Consider the following 24,268-nt stretch of genomic DNA (forward strand, 5'->3'; position numbering starts at 1 on the left):
GTTCTGAAACGGGATGTTTCCGCTTTCCCTTGTAAGGCGAGGAATGGCATCTTGGTCCCCGTAATTTAACAGCTTCGTGATGAACGTGCGGGGCTCCTTCAGGTGGCGGGCGTGCGGGCATCCGGTGAGCCCGTTCAACCACGAAGGTAGTGGAGAAGGCATCCCTGCTGTACGTTTTGGTCAGGAGGTTTTCCAAAAAGGAAGCTGGGTCATTGCCCTCGGAGCCCTTAGGGAGACTGCTAAACCTGAGGTTTGACCTGCAGGCTCTATTTTTGAGGCCATCTTGCAGCGCCAGCTCCAACAGCTTGCCCAGGAGCAGGTCTTCCTGGGAGTGTTGCAGGGGATACAAGATGTCCTCAGCCTGGCTGATGCGGGTCTCGGTTTCCTTCACCCGATCCCTGAGTTTGGTCATATCCTACCAAATTAAAGATATGTCCACCTTAATCTTGATTTTGGTGGTCAGTGTGGACTGACCGGTTGATATGGCTTCCAGCACTTTGGCGGTATCAGCCGCGCCATGCTCAATGATAGAGGGTGCAGGATCCCCATCTTGCTCCTCGTGGTCTCAGTCTTGGCGCCAATATTCATCCAGCACTGCTGCAGCCGTGGTGTTCCTCTTCGGCAGAGACATGTCGCCAACTGTGCAGAGGTTCTCAGGGTCACAAATGTGTGGATATATCGCCGGTGGGCATGCAGGACTATTGAAGGAGAATAAGTTGAGAGCGGAGCTCTTTTCACTCGCGTCTTACACCATCGCTGTCCAGGCCACATGCCCTAGGAAAATCCCTTTTTTAATTGGAACTCCAGCTATTTCTAAACTTTAGAATTGCATAGGGACATTTTTATTTATTTTTTTATTTTTATTTTTTGTGTAACTATTGGCTCTTTTTAAAAAAAAAAAAAAAAAAAAAAAAAAAAAAAAGAAAAATTTTTTTTTGCCACCGTTTGAGAATAGCAATGACACAGCAGACTTTGTTTTCTAAGTCACCCCCTCCAATGTGACAGTCACAGGAGTTGGTACAAAACTTTCAACCTTGCTGGAGTTGCGTCTGATGGTCACCTTTTTATTTTTATGGTTAAATCTTTTAATCCCCCAAAAAAATACACAAACCTGTTGATGTAACTGCTAAATGATGTAAGTAGTGATGCACCAAAATTTTGGCCACTTATGTCATGTAACTCAAAAACTCAACGTGCATTTTTGATGAGTTCTTTCTGCATTTTCAGTTCTGGATAGGAATGTGCATTTTTTGGTGTGTGTGTTTGTGTGTGTGTGTTTGTTTGTTTGTTTTCTGACCAAACACGCACCAAAAATCAGCAAGCAAGATTTTTAACACCACTTCAAAAGGTGCCGACCAATTAATATCTTGAATTTAAATATGAATTTAAGTCGAATGTGATACATACACACATTTATAAATATTTGTATGTGTGTATATATACTGCTCATGCGTGAGTCGCATGGTGCTTCCTGTTTTCTGGGACACAAAGGTCCCAGAAGGCGACAGAAAGGGGGCGGGAGGAGGAGGTCACAAAAAACTGGAAGGGACTTATCTCGCTGAGGCGCAAAGGGGCGCAAGTCCCAAGAAAAACATACCAAAAAAGAATAAAAAATTAAGGGGGGTAGGTTGGGGGCGGAGTGTGCTTTTGCTTCAAATGAAGTTCAATTTTTGAACTCCACTTTAACCACTTCAGACCCGGACGATTTGGCTGCACGAAGACCACAGTGTTTTTTGCGATTTACCACTGCGTCGCTTTAACTGACAATTGCGCGGTCGTGCGACGTGGCTCCCAAACAAAATTGATGTCCCCCGCCCCCCCCCCCCCCCCCCCCACAAATAAAGCTTTCTTTTGGTGGCATTTGATTTACTTCTGTGGTTTTTTATTTTTTGCGCTATAAACAAAAAAGAGCGACAATTTTGAAGAAAATTTTTTTTTTTTTTTTTGCTATAATATCCCCCAAAATATATTAAATCATTTTTTTCCTCAGTTTAGGCAGATACGTAGTCTTCTACACATTTTGGTAAAAAAAATCGCAATAAGCGCTTGGTTTGCACAAAAGTTATAGCATCTACAAAATAGGGGATAGTTTATGGAATTTTTATTCATTTTTTTTGTTTACTAGTAATGGTGGAGATCTGCGGGTTTTTTTTTTTTTTTTTTTTTTTTTTTTTTTTGTGACTGCGACATTGTGGCGGACACATCAGACATTTTTGACACATTTTTGGGACCATTGTCATTTATACAGTAATCACTGCTATATAAATGCAGTGATTCCTGTGTAAATGACACTGGCAGTGAAGGGGTTAACCAGGGGGTGGCAGTGTAGGGGTGTGTTACTAACTGTTGGGGGCTGGGCTTTCATTTAGTGAACACTGATCTCTGCTCCAATCACATGGAGCAGAGATCAGCGTCACTAGTTGCTAGGCAGAATGGAGAAATGCTGTTTACACGGCATTTCCTCCATTCAGCCGTCCCGTGAGACGATCGCTGGTATGCCCGTGGCGATCGAGTCCGCGGGACCCGCGACCGGACTCACAGGGGGTCCCGACCGGCATTGAAGATTGGACGTACCTGTACGCCAATATGCCTGCCCGTGCCATTCTGCCGACGTACATTGGCGTGCGCTGGTCGGGAACCGGTTAAAGTGTACAAAAGTGTTTCAAAATTATAGTGTAACGGATCTAGTAACAAACCAACAGTTATGTAAATGCATTTGACAAACTGTATAATTTTTTATTTTTTTTTACATTTTGCCCATAGTTTCGATTTGACTCACGTCCCAGATCTGCACCCATGCCTCTTAGTTTTGACTGGAGATCCACTTTGTAGCTATTCTCTGGGCAAGCATGGTTAAAATGGCGTTCAGCCTTAAATCTGTGTAAATGGAGAAATGGAAACCATAAGACTGTGAAAATGTTTTAAGATCTTCTACTTTATAACCACGTTGGGTCTTTTCATACAGGTACACAATTTGGTGGCCATTGAACTTGCCTATATCAACACTAAACATCCGGATTTTGCAGATGCCTGTGGTGTCATGAACAACAATATAGAGGTGAGAAAGGGGCGCAATCTTCTCTACCAACTCCGGTAACAGTAATAAATCTTAATGTATAAAATATCTTTGTTTTTCTGTGACATGCAGGAACAGAGGAGGAACAGATTAGCCAGGGATTTACCGCGGTCTGCAGCTCCTACAGATAAAGTGAGCACAGCCAATGTGAAACTCAATTGTGTGAATGTGATACATTATAATATACTAGGAATCCATTAGTTTGCTATGCTTTTTTTTTTTTTTTTTTTTGTCCATTACATTAGTGTTTTAATGTAGAGCAATTTCCAACAAACACATTCCTCTGATTTCAGTGTAGTGGAGTAGGGCTGATTTTTGCAGCCGTTTTTTTTTTAATTTTTTTTTTGCTGAGCCGTTCTTACCACGGGCCCAGTTGACAGTATATATTTCTAGAGAGACTAATTGCATAATATGTTTTGGGGCATAGTGCCGTTTTCACATTTGGGGGAAGAGAGCTGAGTGACATGTCTGCAGGAGCCTGAGATTGCAACCCTGATCCACTGATCGGGGGTGCAGTGCTTTGCAGACGCCTATGGAAAAATAACATTGCACTTTTTTTTTCCTGCCAAAATATGTGCATTAATTTTGTAAAAGGTGACTAAACCATGTATAAACACAAAAATGAAATATATTGCAGCTTACCAGTTCTTAGATGTGGTGGCTATATTTACTTTTTCATGTGTGTTTGTTTTGTTTTTTCCCCCCTCCATCTGGTGATTCTGCAAGCAGCAACACCCTTGCTTTCTTAGATTAACATGGCTCACTCATTGTACTGTTCATCTAGGGATGAACATTGGTTACCCTAGGACAGGAAGTGTGCTAGGACTACACCTTCCTCTTTCCTCTCGTTAGCATTGAGTGTTTTGGAGTCCACAAGAGATAACCTAGGCAGAAAGAAAAGAGTGCACTGGAGTTCTGGCAGGGTCAACAGGTTTGTTTTGCACTTGACAATAGATATAACAAAATACTATCAGCTGTATATTTAACAGACCAAAGTGTGCAAAGAGAAGTTTGCATTCAAAAGGAATTTTTTATTATGTGTTTCAAAGTGTGATTGTCCAGATGTTGCAGAATCCGGCTCTGGGATCTATGCTGGGGGTACTTGCATTACCTCAGTGGTAGGTTTTCTGAAGGTTGCCTGTGCTTCTTATAGATAATGCTTTTTATTTGGCTTGGCGGCATAGTATGTTAGTTTGAAGCGATCATGATTTTCTGTCACATTAAAATGATTGTAAGAACATGTACAGAATCCTACAAGGCAAAGAAATTGGGAGAGGGAGGACCCAGCTGTGTATTACTATTGAGCTATTCATCTGTTACCCACTTTGCTGGAAGAAAAAAAAAGTGAACATGTGAAAAGGAGCCTAGCTCTTCAACTGGCTAAAAAAAATGTAACGGACTAAAAATATCGAGCCCTATACAAATTTTCGCTTTAAAAGAAAAGAAAATCCCCCTTAAAAATGTTGAACTGTGTAAATACAGTTCATCTTAGGTTAGAGCAATCATGTGTTTGGGTGGTTATGTTGCAAGGAATATTTATATTATTCTGTGTGCATTTTGACTTTGTGCACACAGTGTAAGTCCCTAAAGCTGAATGTACTTATTGGGGTTATTGGCTTTTTAGGAGTGTACTTGGTGGTATAGGTGTGTCACTGATAAGGTTATGCAAAGGTCATGGGATTTAGCTGGCATTAAAGCCCTGTATGCATGTGTGTGTGTATATATGTGTATATATGTGTATGTATGTGTATGTGTGTGTGTGTGTGTGTGTGTGTGTGTATGTATATATATATATATATATATATATATATATATATATATATATATATATATATATATATATATATATATATATATATATATATATATATATAAAATAATTATATAATTTTTTTTTTTTTTTATATATATAAATAATAATTATATAATTTTTTTTTTTATATATATAAATAATAATTTTGTATGTGTGTGTTTTTAATGTCTGAGTTGAACCTTTCCTCGTTCTTTCAGGTTTTACTGCTATGTGTCCCCAGGAAAAAGCATTTTTAGTTTGTGTTGCGGTTTGCAGCTTTCCACTCGCTTCCTGTCCTCGGGACAACCCATTTTTACCAGTCAAGGAGGTAAAGGAATTGCTCCAGCTGAGCCTCCAACTGAAGCCTTCTGTACTTCGTAATTCCATGCCCCCAAAAAAACTTGGAGAAATAGTTTTGGCTTTTTACTGCATACGTTTTTTTGAAATCTGAAAAAACATCCCCACCATTTACATTTTTAAAATGAACCTTTTCTAGGATGGACAAATAGTATTATAGAAGGGCTGCATTGCTTGCCTTTTATGGAGAAAATGCAGTTTTAAGTTCTCATCATTGCTTGACAACTCATCTGGCCTAGATACTTGGTTATGTGATGTCTAATGAAACAAGGTGGAGGGTTATGTTGGCCAGTACTCTTCAGAAGAGATCCTTTGAGCACCTAGGCCTTCAGGTATGTTGCTATCATTGATGAGAAAATAGAGCAGCATTTTCTCCAGGAAAATGAAAAATTCTTGCCCTACTTTTATTTTAAGGATCTCCTGATATATATTTTTTTTATTTTTATTTTTGGTGCTGTTACAATACCAATATTTTGGCCACCTCTCAGGCCGATTGCTGATATTCTGTACATTAAAAAAAAAAAAAAAATACACTTCTTCTTCTTTTTTTTTTTTCTTCTTTTTTATCACTTTTATTGCTGTCAAGAAATGTAAACATCCCTTGTGACAGTAATAGGCAGTGACAGGTACTCCTTTTTTTTTTTTTTTTTTTTTTTATGGAGGGATTGGTGGACTAGAAGACCCCAAACCCCTCCACTGCAAGTGAAAGTATTAAAAATGTCAAGATCTGCATTCTTGAATGCTTCATATTTTTTATTTATTTTTTTCCAAAGATTTTATTGAAATAAGTAGGGTAACATACAAGTATTCATACAGATCAGTTTGAAAATCCAGACAGAAAACCACAGGTTATACAAAGAAACAGATTCAATACAACGTTGCATATCTGTAGCAGACCAGTAAGGTGCGATTACCTCTGTATGACTCATATAAGGTTGTTCAATTTAGGAGGTATCAATTATAATAGTAATTGTTGGAATGTACAGGGTTACCGGCCTCCGATAGAGGAGACAGGGCTGTAGAGAAATTAACCTCTGGTCATTATGGAGCGAAAAAACATCCAGTAAATCCATAGTGGAACCAAAAATCTAATAAGGGAGCTATGGAGGTGAGTCAAGCGTGTCGTAGCAAAATCTCCTAACAGTACAATATTCGAATGAGATATTTCTCTGGTAATTCTGTCAGGTTCCTGACTAGCAATTGTCAATATAAAATTAATACCTAGTGTTGAACATAGAGATAAAGTAAAGTCTGTTTCCTATTCAGACTCTCAAACTTTTATGTTGTGATCGGGAAAGTGAGAGGGGAACAGGAGGAATGAGGAGTAGGATAGGATGGGAAGGGGTACCAGAAGGGAACCATACTTGCAAGATGTAAATTGCTATCAGTGTAAAGGTAAAGGTACTGGGGACATTCAAGTGTTTCATATTTTTTTAAACTGTCGCCTTTAAGATGCCAGTAATCTGGGAAATGATGTCATGACATTGCTTCCGGGTTACTAGATCTGAGACCCGAACGAAACATCGGCTTTGTTCTGGTCTTCGGCCAGCGGATGTGCTGGCTGGTTACTCAGGCCTCCCAGTAAAAGGCGGCGGGGGGGGGGGGGGAAATGTCCCCTCTTACTGCTTGTAATAACAGCCGAACGGCTACTGAGCCGCACCGGTTGTTAACCACTTCCCACCCGGCCAATGCACACCCGGCTGGGTGGGAGACGTCTACGTGAAGGAACGTCCTTCAGAAGGAGCGGGATCGCGCGCGCTCGCGCAGCGGCGCGATCCCGATGTGCTCGTGTCACCCGGACGCGGCGCATCTCAGATTGGCAGGAGGGCTCTGTGATTGGCCCTCCTGATCACATGACGGCCATGTCCAATCACGGCCGTCATATGATGTAAACAAACAGCCGGTTGCTAGGCAATCGGCTCTCCTCTCCTCACGCAGAAGTCATCGCTGAGGAGAGGAGAGCAGATCGCTGCAGCCGGCTGATGATCAGTGAGTATGAGCTGTTTTTTACAGCTTTTTACTCACTGATCACCAGTCTAGTGTAAACACACAACACACCACACAGTCCCCACACATGTCCCCACAACACACATGTCCCCACAACACACATGTCCCCACAACACACATGTCCCCACAACACACATGTCCCCACAACACACATGTCCCCAAATAATAAAAACATGTCCCCCACATATGTCCCACTAAAATCACATGTCCCAATGATTATCTGCACACATATGTACGTGATCACCTGCACACATATGTACGTGATCACACAAACCAATTATTATACACTTAACGGAATTTTTTTTTTACCAAAAACATGTAGCAGAATACATTTTGGCTTAAATTTATGACAAAATTTGATTTTATTGGATTTCTTTTAAAATAGAAAAAAGAAAATATTGTTTTTTTTTTTTTTTTTTTTCAAATTTCCTCTTTTAATTAAAAAACGGAGTTGTGAATAAATACCACCAAAATAAAGCTCTATTTGTGCGAACAAAATGATAAAAATTTAATTTGGGTACAGTGTAGCATGACCGCGCAATTGTCACTGAAAGCGCTAGAGCGATGAAAGCTGAAAATTGGGCTGGGAAGGAAGGGGGCTAAAGTGCCCTGTATTGAAGTGGTTAAAATAAAGCCGACCGTCCGCACTAAGTAATATCGGGTACGCTTGTGCCCGATATGATACTTTAAAAAGTGAATTTTGGCCTTGGATTTTCGGCCCCACCAATAATCGGTTGATCCCTAATTTATTTATCCAACTCATCAAGACTGTCAATGTAGTTTTCTAATATTTAAGAGGTAGAGCACTCTTATTGCTTTGAGTAAATTAATACTTTTTCACGGCCAGTCGCTCAAAGTATTGAAACCAGCGGACGAGCATGTCGGCAAGTATTTTTAAAGGAGAACTCCGCATTGGCAGCCTGCATATTTCAGTACAAGTTTCCTTTTGAAAGACAATTCGTTAAATGTCTTTGATGTGCCCAGCTGCCTCTATTAACATCAAAATTGTAATTTCTCAGCTTTTTAATGTGGATTCATAAAGACTGATATTGACATGTGACGATTGAAAGCTTAATGTGTGCAATCTCTAGTAAAATCCCCATCTCTTCTGATTATTTTTCTTTCCTTAGTCTACTAAACCTCCAGGGCCTCTGGCATCTGCCCCCCCGGAGTCCTCCCCTGCTTCTGCCACTGAGGCTGATGGCAAGGTCTGTGCCGCTCTCATAGCATTGCATGCTGTCCTGCATGGTTCAGATTTGGCTGTAGCTGTTTTTGTTTGAAGATTGATGCCATGTTTGTTGTACCTGTGCTCTTTCTCCATCTTTGCCTTTGTGTCTGCTGTATGATGCAAGGCATGCACAAGGAGCCTGACTGCATGAGACACACATTACCCCTTCTGCATGCAAAATCCAGATCCTTATCTCCATCATTCACACGTTCTTTAAGAGCCCTTTCGCACCGCACCGCCTAGGGCGTTCAGCGGTAACCTTTACCGTTGTTTTAGCGCCACTATTCGGCCACTAGCGGTGGTGGTTTTAACCCCCCCTAGCAGCCGAGAAGGGGTTAAATCCGCCCGCAAAATGCTGCCGGAGCGGCGTTTTGCCGGCGGTATTAATGGGGAGCAGCAGTGAAGGAGCAATGAGTACCGCTCCAAAGAAGCTGCTGGTAGGACTTTTTCTAACGCCCTGCCAGCGCACCGCTCCTGTGTGAAAGCCCTCGACTTTCACACTGGAGTACATGGAGCAGCTGTTTTAGGGCGTTTTACAGGAGCTATTTTTAACGCTATAGCGCCTGCAAAACGCCCTCAGTGTGAAAGGGGTCTAAAGGGTATGTCAACCCAAAAGTGTTTTTTAAATATTTGGCTGAGTTTGTAAGTGTTCGAATCCATGTCTGGTTTTTACTGCCATCTGGGGTCTTAAAAGGATTTACCCTACTTTCCTGTTCCCCTGACAACCGTTTCACTAGAAAGCAAGTGTGGGAAAATCTGCAACGGACACAGACCAAAGTAAAAATCTAACACGGGTTTTCACCTTTTTGGCAACTCTTCTGCAAACTGTTTTTTTTGGGCCTTGTTCGCACCAGGGTACAGAGTTCGATTTATTTATTTTTTCTTTTGTTCTACAAGGGCACAACAAAAACATTGTTCTCTGTGTGCCCTGTTCACACCGCAACACTGCCATCATTCAGATTCCTGAAAAACTGACATGACATCTAGGGCTGCAACTATTATTTTCATAATCGATTAGTTGGCTGATTTATTATTTTGGTTAATAACCTTAAAAAAAAAGTGTGGTGTATAATTTAGTTAATATGTAAAGTTTTTTTTTTTTTATTTTTTTTATTTTTTTTAAAGGCAATTTATTTCTTAAATGTATCTATGGAGGGGTAAATATAAATAACCAACTTTATGGTTAGGGAGCAAAATATCTAATCCACTCTGAGAATAAGACAGACGCATACTGTATATACTATTAGGGGTGCAACGGATCAAAAAACTCATGGATCGGATCGTTCCTTGGATCAGAGTGACGGATCGGATCATTTTTTTTTGGATCAGCAAATAATTGAATTTTCAAAAACCTGTGAAAAACCCACCACCATATAGTCCCCACTGTAATATCCACAATCTTCCCCACTGTAATGGACATCTCCCCCACTGTAATATTGGCTGGGTATCGGCAGGGTATGGCTGTGTCAGAGCAGCGCTGTGGGCACTACAGATCCAGCCCAAAGCGCTGCTTCCATCCGATCTCTCCCCTCCACTGTACAGATCAGTGCAGAGAGGGGCGAGAGGAATCGGCATCCTGACACGGTTTGTTTACAATTGATCGCTCCATTTGACGGAGCGATCACATTGTAAACGGCCTGGGTGTAGAAAGATGGCCTGCCGCTCCGAAGCCCCGGCCTTTCCTAAGGCCGAGACTGCGGAGCGGGGTGACCCGTTCGCATCACGGATCAGTGATGATCCGTTGCACCCCTACTATTAGAGGAGATATAATGTATTTACTATTAAAGGGTGAATCTCGTAAATATCAGACAGACATACATTTTTTATTCTATTTAAAAAAGTGTCTTCATTCTAAAAAATGTAATGTTAGTTTGTTTGATTTTCTAATCGTTGGTGGGATCAAAGCGATGTTCATTTTTCAACCACAGTGATGGGAAAATTTGGAAATAGAAAACTGCTTGGTCAAAGGAATTTTCAGACAGTATATTTGGTTGTTTGGAAATTACAATAATTTTAAAAACAAGTGAAAATTTCAAACATTCCTTCATTCAGCGAATGTACAAAGTTTTTTCGTCTGAATATTCTCGTCTGAAAATTGATCCGTGTGGCCAGCATTAAGCTCGGTACACACCTATGCTGTTTGCTTTTGATCTGCAGTGCTTTTTTACTGTGCGTTTTGCGCACGTAATTTTGCTGCGATTTGCGCTTTTGCATATATTTTTTTTTGCCAATTTGTTGTTGGGCAGATTACAAAACACAAATTGCTGCAAAAACAAATTGCATGCATTTCTGCAGCTTCTCCATTGAAGTATATTGAACCAAAAAAAGCACAGTTTTGCATTAAACAAATGTCCCTGGCCCTTTCCAAGTACGCAGTACCTGAAAAAAGCATAGATGTGAACTTATCCCATAGGATAAATGAACTGTAGTGCATTTCTGAAAAAGGCACCAAAAGAACACATAGATGTGAACCAGGTCTAAGATGTTTAGTAACTTAATGGGGTTAAAAAAACAAAAAAATTAGCCCTTCATAGTACAAAAAAGGCAAATAATCACTACTGTAAGGGGTTCTTTTTTTTTTTTTTTTTTTACTTTAGAATTCTGAAAGTAATACAATCCCTAACAAAAGTCTTGTTGCTTCTCTATTTTGTAAACTCCTGCTATTAACCTGACTTTAAATTAATCAATTGCTGTTAGAAATAGCTCATATGAAAAGCTAAAGCCCTCCCAAATGATGTTTAATGCACTGAAATAAATTGGTTTCACTGAAAAAAGATTTATCATTTAATCAAGACACAGGACAACTTTTGGCCGGACAAAAGTTTTGTCGCCTACACAGAAATTGAACAACTTTACTTGAAATTCAAAAATATGTCAGCAAATTAAGTAGTGGTGCTGTGAGATCCAAATTTAATATCTTGTATGACTTCCATGAGCTTGAAGGACAGCCTCCATGCGGTTTGGCAGGGATTCATACAATTTATTGATGAAGTCATCAGGAATAGCAAAGAAAACAGTCTTGCATGCCTCCCAGAGTTCATCAATATTCTTTGGTTTCGTCTTCCATGCTTCATCTTTCATCCTACACCACATATGCTCAATGATGTTCATGTCTGGTGACTGGACTGGCCAATCCTGGAGCATCTTGATCTTCTTTGCCTTAACCACTTGACCACTGGGCACTTAAACACCCTTAATAACCAGACCAATTTTCAGCTTTCAGTGCTCTCACAATTTGAATGACAATTACTCGGTCATGCAACACTGTACCCATCTGAAATTTTCGTCCTTTTTTTCCCACAAATAGAGCTTTCTTTTGGTGGTATTTGATCACCTCTGCGTTTTTTATTTTTTGTGCTATTAATGAAAAAATACCGAAAATTTTATAAAAAAAAAAGCATTTTTCTTCATTTCTATTAAAATTTTTTGCAAATAAGTAATTTTTCTTCATAAATTTGGCCAAAAATGTATACTGCTAAATGTCTTTAGTAAAAATAACCCAAATTAGTGGATATTATTTATTCTGCGTGAAAGTTATAGGGTCTACAAGCTATGGTGCCAATCACTGAAAATGTATCAATTTGATCACAGCTGATGTACTGACAGTCTATCTCATTTCTGGAGACCCTAACAAGCCAGTAATGTACAAAAACCCCCCAAATGACCCCTTTTTGGAAAGTAGACATTCCAAGGTATTTAGTACGTGGCACGGTTAGTTTTTTGAAGTTGTAATTTTTTCCCACAATTCTTTGCAAAATAAAGATTTTTTTTATTTTTATTTTTTTTCACACCAAATTGTCATTTTACCAGGCTATTTCTCTCACACGGCATATACATTCCACAAATGAAACCCCAAAATACATTCTGCTGCTCCTCCTGAGTACGGTGATACCACATGTGTTAGACTTTTACACAGCCTGGCCACATACACAAGTCCAACATTGAAGTAGCAACTTCAGGCGTTCTAGGAGCATAAATTACACATCTAATACCTCAACCACCTATTACACTTATGAAGGCCCTGGAGCACCAGGACAATGGAAACGCCCACAAAGTGACCCCATTTTGGAAAGCTAACACCCAGGTGGGCACTGATGGGCACAGGTGGGCACTGATGGACACAGGCGCCACTGATGGACACAGGCGCCACTGATGGACACAGGCGGCACTGATGGACACAGGCGGCACTGATGGACACAGGCGGCACTGATGGGGCACTGCAGTGGCACAGGTGGCACTGATGGGCGCAGGTGGCACTGATGGGCGCAGGTGGCACTGATGGGCACAGGTGGCACTGATGGGCACTATAGTGACTTTGGTGGCACTGGTGTGGCTCTGGTGGCACTGATTAGCACACAGATGGCACTGGTGGGCACAGGCGGCACTGGTGGGCACAGGCGGCACTGGTGGGCACAGGCGGCACTGGTGGGCACAGACGGCACTGATGTGGCACTGCAGTGGCGCAGATGAGCACTGATGGGCACAGATGGCACTGATGGGCACAGGTGGCACTGATGGGCACAGGTGGCACTGATGGGCACAGGTGGCACTGATGGGCACAGGTGGCACTGGTGTGGCACTGGTATGGCACTGGTATGCACTGTAGTGGCACTGGTATGCACTGGTATGCACTGGGGTGGCACTGGGGTGGCTCTGCTGGCACAGAGGTGGCACAGAGGTGGCACAGAGGTGGCAAAGGTGGCACAGGTCGCACAGGTGGCACAGATGTGGCACAGGTGATAGATGGCACTGGTCTGTCACTGGTCTGGCACTGTTCTGGCACTGTTGTGGCACTATTTGGGCACTGCTGGGCACTGCTGGGCACTCACGGTTATCTTTTATTTTCACTGGGATGTTCTCCTCTCCTCTCACGCTGCATCGGTGTGAGGAGAGGAGACTGATGACCTTAGCTTGACCCGGCAAGCCGAATTGTTTACATTTGTGATCGCTCCGTCATTGGACGGAGCGATCACGTGGTAAAGGACCGCTGCCATTGGTCCTTTACCGCGATCCGTGTTGCGCCGGGTCCCGTGAACTCGGCGAGCACGGATGTTCCGGCGTGCGCGCCCCAGGGGGGCGCGCACGAACGATTCTCCGGGAGGCCGTTAATTAACGGCCTCTTAGAGATAGCAAACCGACCTATAGCCGTTAATCGGCTATAGGCCGGTTATTAAGTGGTTAAAGAACTTTGATGTGGAGATGGAAGTATGCGATGAAGCACCATCCTGCTGCAAAATTTGGCATTTTTTATGGTTGGGAATAGAAGAGATAGCTACAATTTCTCTGTATTTTAGACTATTGATGTTGCCTTCCACCCTGCAGATCCCTCACACACCCCCATACTGGATGTAACCCCAGACCATGATTTTGCCTCCACCAAACTTCACTGTTTTCTGGGTAAATCTCGGCTCCATGCGGGTTCCAGTAGGTCTCCTGCAATATTTGCGGCGACTGGTGTAATTCAACAGAAGATTCATCTGAAAAATCCACCTTCTGCCACTTTTCCAGAGTCCATCCTTTTAGCAGGCTTTGGCCCTTGGCATATGCCACATGGTTTTTCAATTGTCTTTTGTTTAGTGCTGGCTTATGGGCACTGATTCGACCATGGAGGCCATTTCGAGACAGAATCTGACAAACCGTTCTGGTTGACACGGGGACTTCAGGTGACCAGGTCTCGTGGAGCTCTGCTGTAGTGGAAAATGGGCTGGCCTTGGATTTTCGAGCCAACAAACGGTCCTCTCGAGCAGTTGTCTTGCGGGGTCGGCCTGGCCTGGCCTGGCCTTGTCCAAAACGTCTCCAGTCTCTTCAAATATTTTTTTTTTATCCTCTGAACTTGACGCTGAGACACATTGAAGGTGTCTGCCACATCAGCAGTGGATCTGGTCTTCAGCCTCTTGATAATCAACACTTTAGTCTCCAGGTGAATGTTAGGCATGTTTGCAGAGGTCTAGTTGCAGTTGAGAAGGTCTAGTGCACTGGTGTGTGTGTGTTTAAATTTTTTTTTTTATTTTTTTTATATACACACCTGAGACCTAATTGATCCATTATTAGTCACAGGTGAAGCTCCTATAACAAGGCGACAACACTTATGTCTTGGCAAAAATTGACTCAATGGGCTTTACCAAGCTGTGAATATTAGAATACTTTTTGTCAGTTTCGTTTTGCACTGAAACATTATTACAAAAACTGTTGGGATTAAAATGACCCATTTCTTGTAACAAAATCTTGATTAGAAATATATTTTAGCGGCACTTCAGGTCAATTTGTACACAAGCGACAAGACTTTTGTCAGGGACTGTATTTACAGTAGCAATTATTTGCTCTTTGTACTATAAAGGGCTCATTTTAGTTTTTTTTTTTTTTTTTTTTTTAACCCCATTATGTTACTGGCCGATTAATCGATTTATGAAAATAGTAATCGATTCATTTCATAATCTGTTAGTTGTCAATTGGTTAGTTGTTTCAGCCCTAATGACATCAACATTGGTGTGAACAGGGTACATAACTGACACGCATGAAAACTGGGGAAAACCGCGCAGATTTCCTTTGCAGAGACCTCTGTTTAATATCCGTTCCCATCCGTTTTCATGCATGTATGGTGTGAACAAGTATGTCATGAGGATAGGGTTATGCTGCCACCTTCAGGTGATTGGACACTGGCAAAAATCCTTCCTAGGCTTAACCCCCCTCCCCCATTTTTTAATTTTTTTTTTCTTGTCTTAGGTGATGGGCATGTCTGCGCCATCTCTGCATGAAAACATAGCTTCACAACAGTTCCATCTGTTATTAGATTAGCCTTTTGCTCACCAGGGAGGAATTTACACTTGCTTATGCCGGGTATAGTAAGCTTTCTGCAATACCCGCTGGCTTGTACAACCTTGGATGCAAAAGGAAGTGTCCCCCCCCCCCCCCCCCCCCTTTCCTCCCATCTTCTTAATGGAGGAGGAATCCCTCTGCCAGTTATGTAACGAGCCCAGATCTTACGTGGAATTGGTGTGAATGCTAACTAATCTTAAAACTGCTCCAACCCCCCCCCACCCCCCCCCCCCCCCCCCTTCTAACACCTATACTGAGTACCCTGTGGATGAAAGATCTTTATAATCGCCTATTCACTAGCCGGTCCAGTCACATGACTTCTAGCAGCAGGTTCATGATGGTTCAAGGGTCCAATCTTCTGAATTGTGTTGCTGTTGAAGAGTTACCATTATTTGTCCTGTAAAAGTTGTCCACAGTTCAGGAAGTGATGGTAAATCTCTGTAATAGAGCCTTAGATAAGAACATTACAGCAACCTTTACCCACTCTATCTTTGAAAAAAAAAATTGGCAGGACATTTAAAGTACATTTTATTTTTTTACGGGGAAAACAAACATCCCTTATATCAGCTTAGTACATTGTAAGGCTTTTTGGAAACTATCGTGCTTCTGCTGTGTAGAGAAGAGATGTTACATTTTTAAAATACTTTTTATATAATATTTACTAATTTATATACTGTATATAGATAGATATTTTTAAGCTGAACTTGGTACGCAAAACATGGGTTTTCACATGGGTTTTGTGATCTGTTTCAGGGTTTCATTACTCTAACCTTGACACCCGCAGCAGATGCGATTGCTATATGATGTGGGAAAATGCTGCGAGCCTTGTGCGTTTCCCAATACTTTGCAGTGCGTTTTTGAACGATTCATATTTTATGGCGCAAATCGCACTGCAAATCTCACCGCACCTGCACTAAAGAAGCAGCCCCCCCCCCACACTGGAATCTGATTGCATGGGTGTTCGCACCGCATGAGTGTGCATTCATTAATTTACGTTACATTTTAATATTTGTCAGGCCACTCGAAGCATGCATGATTAATACTAATGCAACCTAAATACCATTGGCAGCCAGCTTGTGCCTGCATTTCTGACAGCTCTAACTGTCCCAAGATCGTTGTCTTTATATCTAGATGGCAAGTATCCATTGTAAGTATTAGCCTAGCCATACACACATAGATTGCTTCATCCACACTGCTTAGTGTGAATGGAAGAATGCCCCGGCTAACTATTGTATTCTGATACTGATTGGATGCAGTCACAATGCAGATGACAATTTTTCACCTGGCCCCTTTTATTGTCGAGCCAAGTGGTGTCCATTGGGCAATAACAGATCGAATTTTGGCTGATAAGACATGTGTATGTCCAGCTTTACTTAAATGCAGCAGAGAAGAATCAAGTCTCCTGCCAGACAGGGGCTGTACAGTGTGATAAAGCTGTGTCAATTTTAGAACTTGATGGACAAAAAAAATAAAAATCCTTTTGCAGGGGAAAAAGACCATTATATATTTTTCATTCGGTGTAATTTTGTGTTTACCTGGAGTCCAGTTTTTAATTCAATTTTTGCCAAATGTTTTACCTCTTAAATTCTCTATATTATATTTGCTGTTGCAGGTAGCTGCTGGAGGGGGCAGTACAGACAACATCCCAGATGCTGGAACTGGTAACTGGAGAGGGATGCTGAAGGCCTCTAAAGGAGATGAGCTACTAGTAGAAGAGAAGAGCAGACATGCCCCCGTCCACCCATCCAGCCCCCAGAGGGGCCATGCTGTGAACCTCCTGGATGTGGTGAGTGTGTGTGAATGGATGGCGTAGGCAGAATGTTTTTACAATGGTGAAATGATTGTTCACAAACTGACAGGTCAGTTAATGGGTGGTAGTCTTGGTACAGCACTGACTAACAGGTTGTGATGCATGGCTTGTCACACCTGGACCTGTTTGAGGACTCATACCCTATTTGAACCAAAGGTATGTGGACAGTCCTCAGAACTATAGAGCTCAGGTGTTTCGAGTGAATGGTAACATTAAAGCGGACTTTCCATGGCAAACTGAAGGTTCGCTTTATTTTCTTACATCCGGGGACACAGAGCCATAGTAATTACTACATGGGTTATATCGGCGTATCAGGTGCTGGACACTGGCACGCCCCTTAAGGCGTGAACTTCCCCCATATAACCCCTCCCACTACTGGGAGTCCTCAGTTTTTACGCCAGTGTCTAAGGTGTTGGGCACGAGTAAGGATGTGTTGTACTGAGCTCCACGGCCAGTACAACACAGCCAGCCATCCTGACCGAATCTGTTCTGATGTCTCCGTAATGGACTAAATCAATGGTAACCGGGCCTCGTAATCTGAAGACACGAGGTTTTGCTTGCGAATGCCTTAAGAGCTGGGCCCTGAGATCCAGTACTTTTTGGTAGTAAAGCCAATAAAAGTTTACTGACAGGGTGTCTCGGAGCCTACCGTGAAGGGCAAAGATTGGGTTCTTTATCTCTGATAAAACCCTGCTGCGAGGATAAGGTAGGGGAGATTCTGAGGAATCTCTCCTTCCATGTATTGTGTTGTCATGTCTGTCTCACCACTGGGGGCTGTATTGAGCACTCACCATTCTGATGCTGGAAAGCCAGCTCAGACCCTCAGGTAACAGAAAGGGGGGTCTCTGATCACTTCCTGGATTGGTGGTTTCTTTCCTTATTAATGCCAGCCAGCTGCCTTATTCTTTGAGAAGGAAAAAAAAAAAGTGTATGCCTTGGCAGACCGCGGCCGCTCGCTGGAGCGGAGGACTTAACCCCCACCATGATGCAGGATGCTCGCGCGGGAGACTCTGCTTCCTTTTTTGAAAGAGGAAAGGGGGGCGGCGGTGTATTCCGCGCGCACGGGGGGGGGCGGCGCTTTGGTGGCGTGGCTAACGGCGTCAGATGCCAGCCACACGTGCAGGAAGTGTTTTAAAGCCCTGTGAGAAGCTGCTGCCTGGCGGTGGAGGGACAGAGCAGAGTGGTTGCTGGTCAGGTTTGGTGACGCAGGCATTCCCCTTTGACAACATTGTACTGTGTAGTTAGGATTAATAGCAGTTATTGTACTGTACTATAGCCTAGCAAGTGAAACATACTTTTGCTGGTAGTGCCTCTGGTTTATACTGTAAGCTATGAGTGGCAAAGGGACCAGAAACTCCTCTAAAGGTTCCAAAGGGTCACGACAAAGAAAAACCCTTTCCAAAAGAATGTCATCCTGAGAATGTTGCGGCTGGTCAGATTGAGCCGTCAGGGGAAACTGTAATTGCAGTCGCACAAGACTCTTCAGCCCCTGAGTATGTTATACGTGAAGTGTTGTCTTCTACCATTGCTGGTTTAGACAAGAAACTTGATGCGATTTTATCCCTTCAGAGCAGGGTTAAACGTAGCAGATCCCCATCAAGTGCTCAAGATCCTCCTCTGGAGGTTCAGGATGCCGGGGATCAGGCAGATCTTCTTGGGGATTTGGAAGATACTGGTTTATCCTCTTCTGAGGATCCTAACACGGAAGGAGTATCACCACAAGAGAGCTTGCTTGTGCTCGCTCTCACGAAGTTGGTTCGTTCAACTTTTTTGCTACCTGCAGCGCAGGCTTCTGATGACCCCATCTCTTAAGTTAGGATCATTAAAACCTCTGTCTGGGGATGCCTTTCTTATTTACGCATGGCTAAGAAAGCTTATGTATGCAGAGTGGGAACATCTGCGTAAACAGTTTATCCTCCTAAGAGATTCTCCAAACTGTATCCTATGGAAGAGGATTTCTAGAAAGGGGGTTCCAGCGGTTGATGCTCTGATCACCTTGGTTAATAAGAACCTCACATGTCCGGTTGATGTGCTCATGTTAAGGGATCCAGCAGATAAGAAGCTGGAGCACCTTTCTAAGAACCAAATGGCTTTAGCAGGTTCAGCAGTGCAGCCGGTTCTTGCTGCAATGGGTATATCCCAGGCCATTAAGGAGCAGTTTGAGGAGATGCTTTAATTTTTGCCTGTTGAACAGGTCCAACAGAACGCTGATTTAGCAGACACACTGTGTTTTCACAGTAGATGCTTTGAGAGATGCATCCATTCAGATCTCGTGTCTCATGCTGGGACTAGTGCATTCTTGCAGAATTCTTTGGCTGAAGAGTTGGTCAGCCGAAGCACTGTGTAAGAAGCTCCTATCCAGTTTCCCTTTTCATGGTGAAGGCTATTTGGAAAAGATTTGGATAAATACCTACAGAGGATTTCCAATGACAAAAGCTTTTACCAGTAAAGAAGAAATTCAGGCATTTCTCATTTCAGCCAGCCTCTTCTCCTGTACCAGGGACATCAGCCTCTAGGCAGTCTCAACTGCCTCAGCCATCAGGTTCAAGGGGAAAACCCCAGGGACAGCACCAAGGTTAGAAGAGATCTTGGGGAAAGAAGCCCACAAAGCAAGGTGCTAAAGCCTCCTTATGAAGGGGTGCCCCCGCTTGCTCGGGTGGGGGGGAAGGATTCTGCAGTTTTCAAAGATCTGGCAGGAGCAATGTCAAGACAAGTGGGTGGTTTCTGCTGTGTTACAAACTAGAGTTCCGAGTTCTTCCGTCTCCCCGGTTTCCAAGATCAAGTGTTCCCAAGGATCCAGAGAAGAAGAGGGCTCTCCTTCTTCTGGCACTGGATCATCTGCTATCCAAGGCAGTCATATCGGAAGTTCCCTTAGAGCATTGATATGCAATTAGCGCATCTCCAGCTGTTGCTTAACTAAAAGTCCCATCATGCCTCTGCCTCTGACATGCTTGTGACTCTAAGAGTCTTGCTATGCCTCACGGGAATTGTAGTTCTGCAACAGCTGGAGGTGCGCTAATTGCATATCCCTGCCTTAGAGAAACAAGGCACAGGTTTTTATTCAAACTTCTTCATGGTTCCAAAACCAAATGGGGAAGTAAGACCTATTCTAGATCTGAGATCTCAATCAGCACTTGAACATCCGATCCTTTCGCATGGAGTCAATCCGATCGGTTGTAGCCATCCTCCAAGGAGGGGAATTTTTGGCTTCAATCGACATCAAGGATGCCTATCTCCATGTGCCAATATTTCCCGCTCACCAGAAGTTTCTACGCTTCGAAGTAGTCATTATTTTCAATTTGTGGCTCTGCCATTTGGTCTAGCCACAGCTCCACGGGTGTTCTCAAAGATTCTGGCTCCTGCTTTAGCCAGACTAATGGCTCAGGGCATAACGGTCCTAGCCTACTTAGACAATCTACTCTTAGTAGATCATTCGGTTTCAGGGTTAGACCACAGTCTGGTAACAACGGTAAGCTTCTTGGAATCTCTAGGCTGGGTTCTCAACCTAGAAAAATCCTCCTTGAAACCATCAAGGAGACTACAGTACCTGGGTCTAATCATAGATACCAGGCAGAGAAAGATATATTTTTACCTCAAAAGAGAATCGGTTCCATTGTAGAACTAATCCATCTCATCAGGGCAAAAAAAAAGCCTTCCATTCGGTTGTGAATGAGACTTTTTGGGAAGGATGGTGGCCTCCTTCGAGGCCGTCCCTTATGCACAGTTTCATACAAAGCGCAATTCTGTCAGCCTGGAACAAGAAGGTTCAGGCCTTAGATTTTCCAATTCAGCTGGCTCCTGACGTACGTCAGAGCCTAAATTGGTGATTAATATCCAGCAACCTTCAAAAAGGAAGGTTGTTTCTACCAGCCACCTGGATGCCAGTCTTCTAGGCTGGGGAGCAGTCCTGGAAGAGGATTCTGTCCAGGGGAAGTGGTCCAGGTTGGAAAGGACCTTGCCTATCAATGTTTTGGAAATTCGGGTAATCCATCTGGCTCCAAGAGCCTGGACGGTCAGACTGAAGGGCCGTCCTGTCAGCATTCAGTCCGAAAACGCCACGGCTGTGGCTTACATCAATCACCAGGGGGGGCACGAGGAGTCGTGCGGCCCAGAGAGGTGAATCACGTTCTGTCTTGGGCAGAACACAACGTTCCTTGCCTTTCGGCAATATTCATTCTCGGGATAGAAAATTGGCAGGTGGACTACTTGAGCCGCCAACAATTATTTCCAGGAGAATGGTCTCTTCACCCTGACATCTTCCTTGCAATATGTCAGAGATGGGGTACTCCGGACGTGGACCTGTTCGTGTCCAGCTTCAACAACAAGGTCCACAACTTTGTGTCAATGACAAGAGATCCGCTAGCTTGCGGAACAGACGCATTAGTCTTCCCATGGGATCAGTTTTCTCTGATCTATGCATTCCCTCCAGTTCGGCTTCTTCTGCGTCGTCTTCGCAGGATCAGGCAGGAACAAAAGGAAGTGATTCTAGTGGCCCAGAAGGCCTTGGTTTGCCGAGATTACAAAAATGGCAGTAGGAGTTCCCTGGACTCTGCCATTACGGCCGGACCTTCTTGCGCAGGGTCCAGATTAATGCCAGCAAGCCAGCTTCCAGGATCATTTACTATAGTCTGGAGGACATATGTTGCCTGGTGCGGATCCAGGGGTTGGCACCCCAGGAAATATGTTATAGGTAGAATCCTTGATTTCCTACAGATAGGATTGGAGATGAATCTGGCCTTGAATACTATCAAGGGCCAGATCTCGGCCTTGTCAGTGTTCTTTCAACGGCCTTTAGCTTCTCACTCTTTAGTGCGTAGCTTTGTTCAGGGGGTAACGCAAGATCAGTCCTCCTATCAAGGCACCTCTAAATCCTTGGGATTTGAATTTGGTCCTGTCGGCTTAGCAGAAGCAGCCTTTTGAACCCTTACAGGAAATTCCCTTGATTCTTTTGACTAGAAAGATAGTCTTTCTGGTTGCCATTTCTTCTGCTAGAAGAGTATCTAAACTAGAGGCTCTATCTGGTAAGGAGCCATATCTGATTATGCATAAGGATAAGGTGGTTTTACGCCCTCATCAAAGGTGGTGACAGGTTTTCACTTAAACCAAGATATTGTTCTTCCTTCATTCTTCCCAGAGCCTCGATCTAGGGAAGAGAGGGTGCTACTTTACCTTGATGTAGTAAGAGCGGTCAGCGTGTACTTAAAGGTGACCCCTCAAGTTCGTAAGACAGATATTTTGTTTATTCTGCCAGATGGTCCAAGGAGAGGACAGTGAGGATCTAGATCCACTATTTCCAAGTGGATTCATCAAGTCATTATTCAGGCTTGTGGCTTAAAAAAAATTCCTCCTTTTCATGTTAAGGCACACTCAACCAGAGCAATTAGTACCTCTTGGGCGGTGCATCATCAGGCCTCTGTGGCTCAGATCTGTAAGGCCGCGACATGGTCTTCAGGTCATACATTTAACAGATTTTATCAAATCTATGTTAAGGGTCAGGAGCATACTGCCTTCGGGCACAGGGTACAGGCTGCAGTATGAGTCCTCTGACTTCCTTTCTTTTTGTTGTCTCTCCCCCCCCCCGCTTCAGTTGCCATTGCTATGGGACATCCCATGTAGTAATTACTACGGCTCTGTGTCCCCTGATGTAAGAAAAGAAAATAGGATTTTTATAACGGCTTACCTGTAAAATCCTTTTGCTGTACATCGGGAGACACAGAGGTCCCTCCCTTCTTCTTATACACTTATATTACTTGGCTAAAAAACGGAGGACTCCCGGTAGTGGGAGGGGTTATATGGGGAAAGTTCACGCATTAAGGGGCGTGCCAGTGTCTAGCACCTGATATGCCGATATAACCCATGTAGTAATTACTATGGTTCTGTGTCCCCTGATGTACATCAAACAATAGGATTTTACAGATAAGCTGTTATAAAAATCCTATTTATTTATTTTTTCACTTTTTTGCAGCTTTAAATTTATCTCTGCAATGTAGGGGATGTTCTATAGTCCACCAGGATAGAACTGGCCAGGGCTGACAATACTGCCTAGGATCTCAAAAACATGTATAAAAATACACCCAGGCAGACCAATAATTAGTGCACAGGGTAGTTCAAATTCAGAATTGTATCCCTATGCAGAGACCCCCACCTAAATTGACAGGTGTGGTTCATTAAGGTCATGCATAAACATGAAAAAGATGGGGGATTAGAGATCACCAAGAAACCTTATTAAGGAAACACCATGGACTTAAAAAAATCAACTTTATTGAATATAGTTAAAATGAATTTGTGCAAAAAACTACCACTGATGCAAACATAGTGCCTACGATGTCATGCAGCAAAGCCACTCCGTTGGCAGCTCACTACAGGAAGTCAAGAGCACATTGGATTTCTGGCAGATAAACAAGTGTGGGGGGTTTTTTTTTCTCTTTATTTGCAGATATATTAAAGCGACAAAAGTTGGGGGAAATATGCATTTATTTGAGAGATTTACTAATTTTTTTTTTTTCCAGACTTGCACTAAAAGTGCTACTGACAATTTGCTGTATGTATTTTAACTGATAAAAGGGCAAAATTGAAGATCGTTAGACATGATGCACTGGGACCTGATCTCTTGATCAAAACCAGAGGTGTTTAGGTCCTGGAAAGTTGCTGCGTAGGACCATCCCAAACAAACATTTTTAATCGTTCATTTAAGAATGATTAAATCCAAGAAACAAATTTGATATTTCAGAACACCTTGTCAACTTGACCCAGACTCCCAAATACCTCATTGTAGGATGCAGAGAGTGACTGTGTTCCACAGCAAGACATTCCGAGAATCCAAGGAACAACTTTTTTTTTTTTCTCCCAATAAGGTCTCTCTGCAAAGTTATTCTAGCGAGCAAACCTGTTAGGTTTAATATAACATTGACTGACTTATAAGCACTTGATAATGTAATTTATTTAGTAATGTCTAATTTTATTTTTTTTCAGTGCCATAACTCTATGTACTTTTCTGTCCTCCAGCCTGTGCCAGTTGCCAGAAAACTCTCTGCTCGTGAGCAGCGTGACTGCGAAGTGATTGAGCGACTAATAAAGTCCTACTTTCTGATCGTGCGGAAGAACATTCAGGACAGGTAAGGTGGTGGCGTAAACAGTCTTATGCTTACTTTTCTTTTATTCTGGTTGCTTCTGAATGTTAAC

At 42.9% G+C, this 24,268-nt stretch overlaps 1 protein-coding gene across 5 annotated transcripts in view; it reads left to right on the top strand.

The window, feature by feature from the left end:
- Positions 1 to 24,268, top strand: part of DNM1L (dynamin 1 like) — a 98,973-nt gene that overhangs the window by 69,016 nt on the left and 5,689 nt on the right. For 2 of the 5 annotated variants that reach the window (XM_077469324.1, XM_077469325.1), the window contains 5 exons: positions 2,966 to 3,058; positions 3,149 to 3,208; positions 8,363 to 8,440; positions 16,889 to 17,062; positions 24,092 to 24,201. In XM_077469324.1, the coding sequence (XP_077325450.1) occupies positions 2,966 to 3,058; positions 3,149 to 3,208; positions 8,363 to 8,440; positions 16,889 to 17,062; positions 24,092 to 24,201 (515 nt within the window). The remainder of the gene's footprint in view (positions 1 to 2,965; positions 3,059 to 3,148; positions 3,209 to 8,362; positions 8,441 to 16,888; positions 17,063 to 24,091; positions 24,202 to 24,268) is intronic. The other 3 variants (XM_077469327.1, XM_077469328.1, XM_077469329.1) reach the window with 2 other exon arrangements.

The sequence above is a fragment of the Lithobates pipiens genome, unplaced genomic scaffold (assembly GCF_037356315.1).
Source record: "Lithobates pipiens isolate NorthernLeopardFrog02 unplaced genomic scaffold, aLitPip1_a1.2 Scaffold_8, whole genome shotgun sequence".
NCBI classification, from domain to species: Eukaryota; Metazoa; Chordata; class Amphibia; order Anura; family Ranidae; genus Lithobates; species Lithobates pipiens.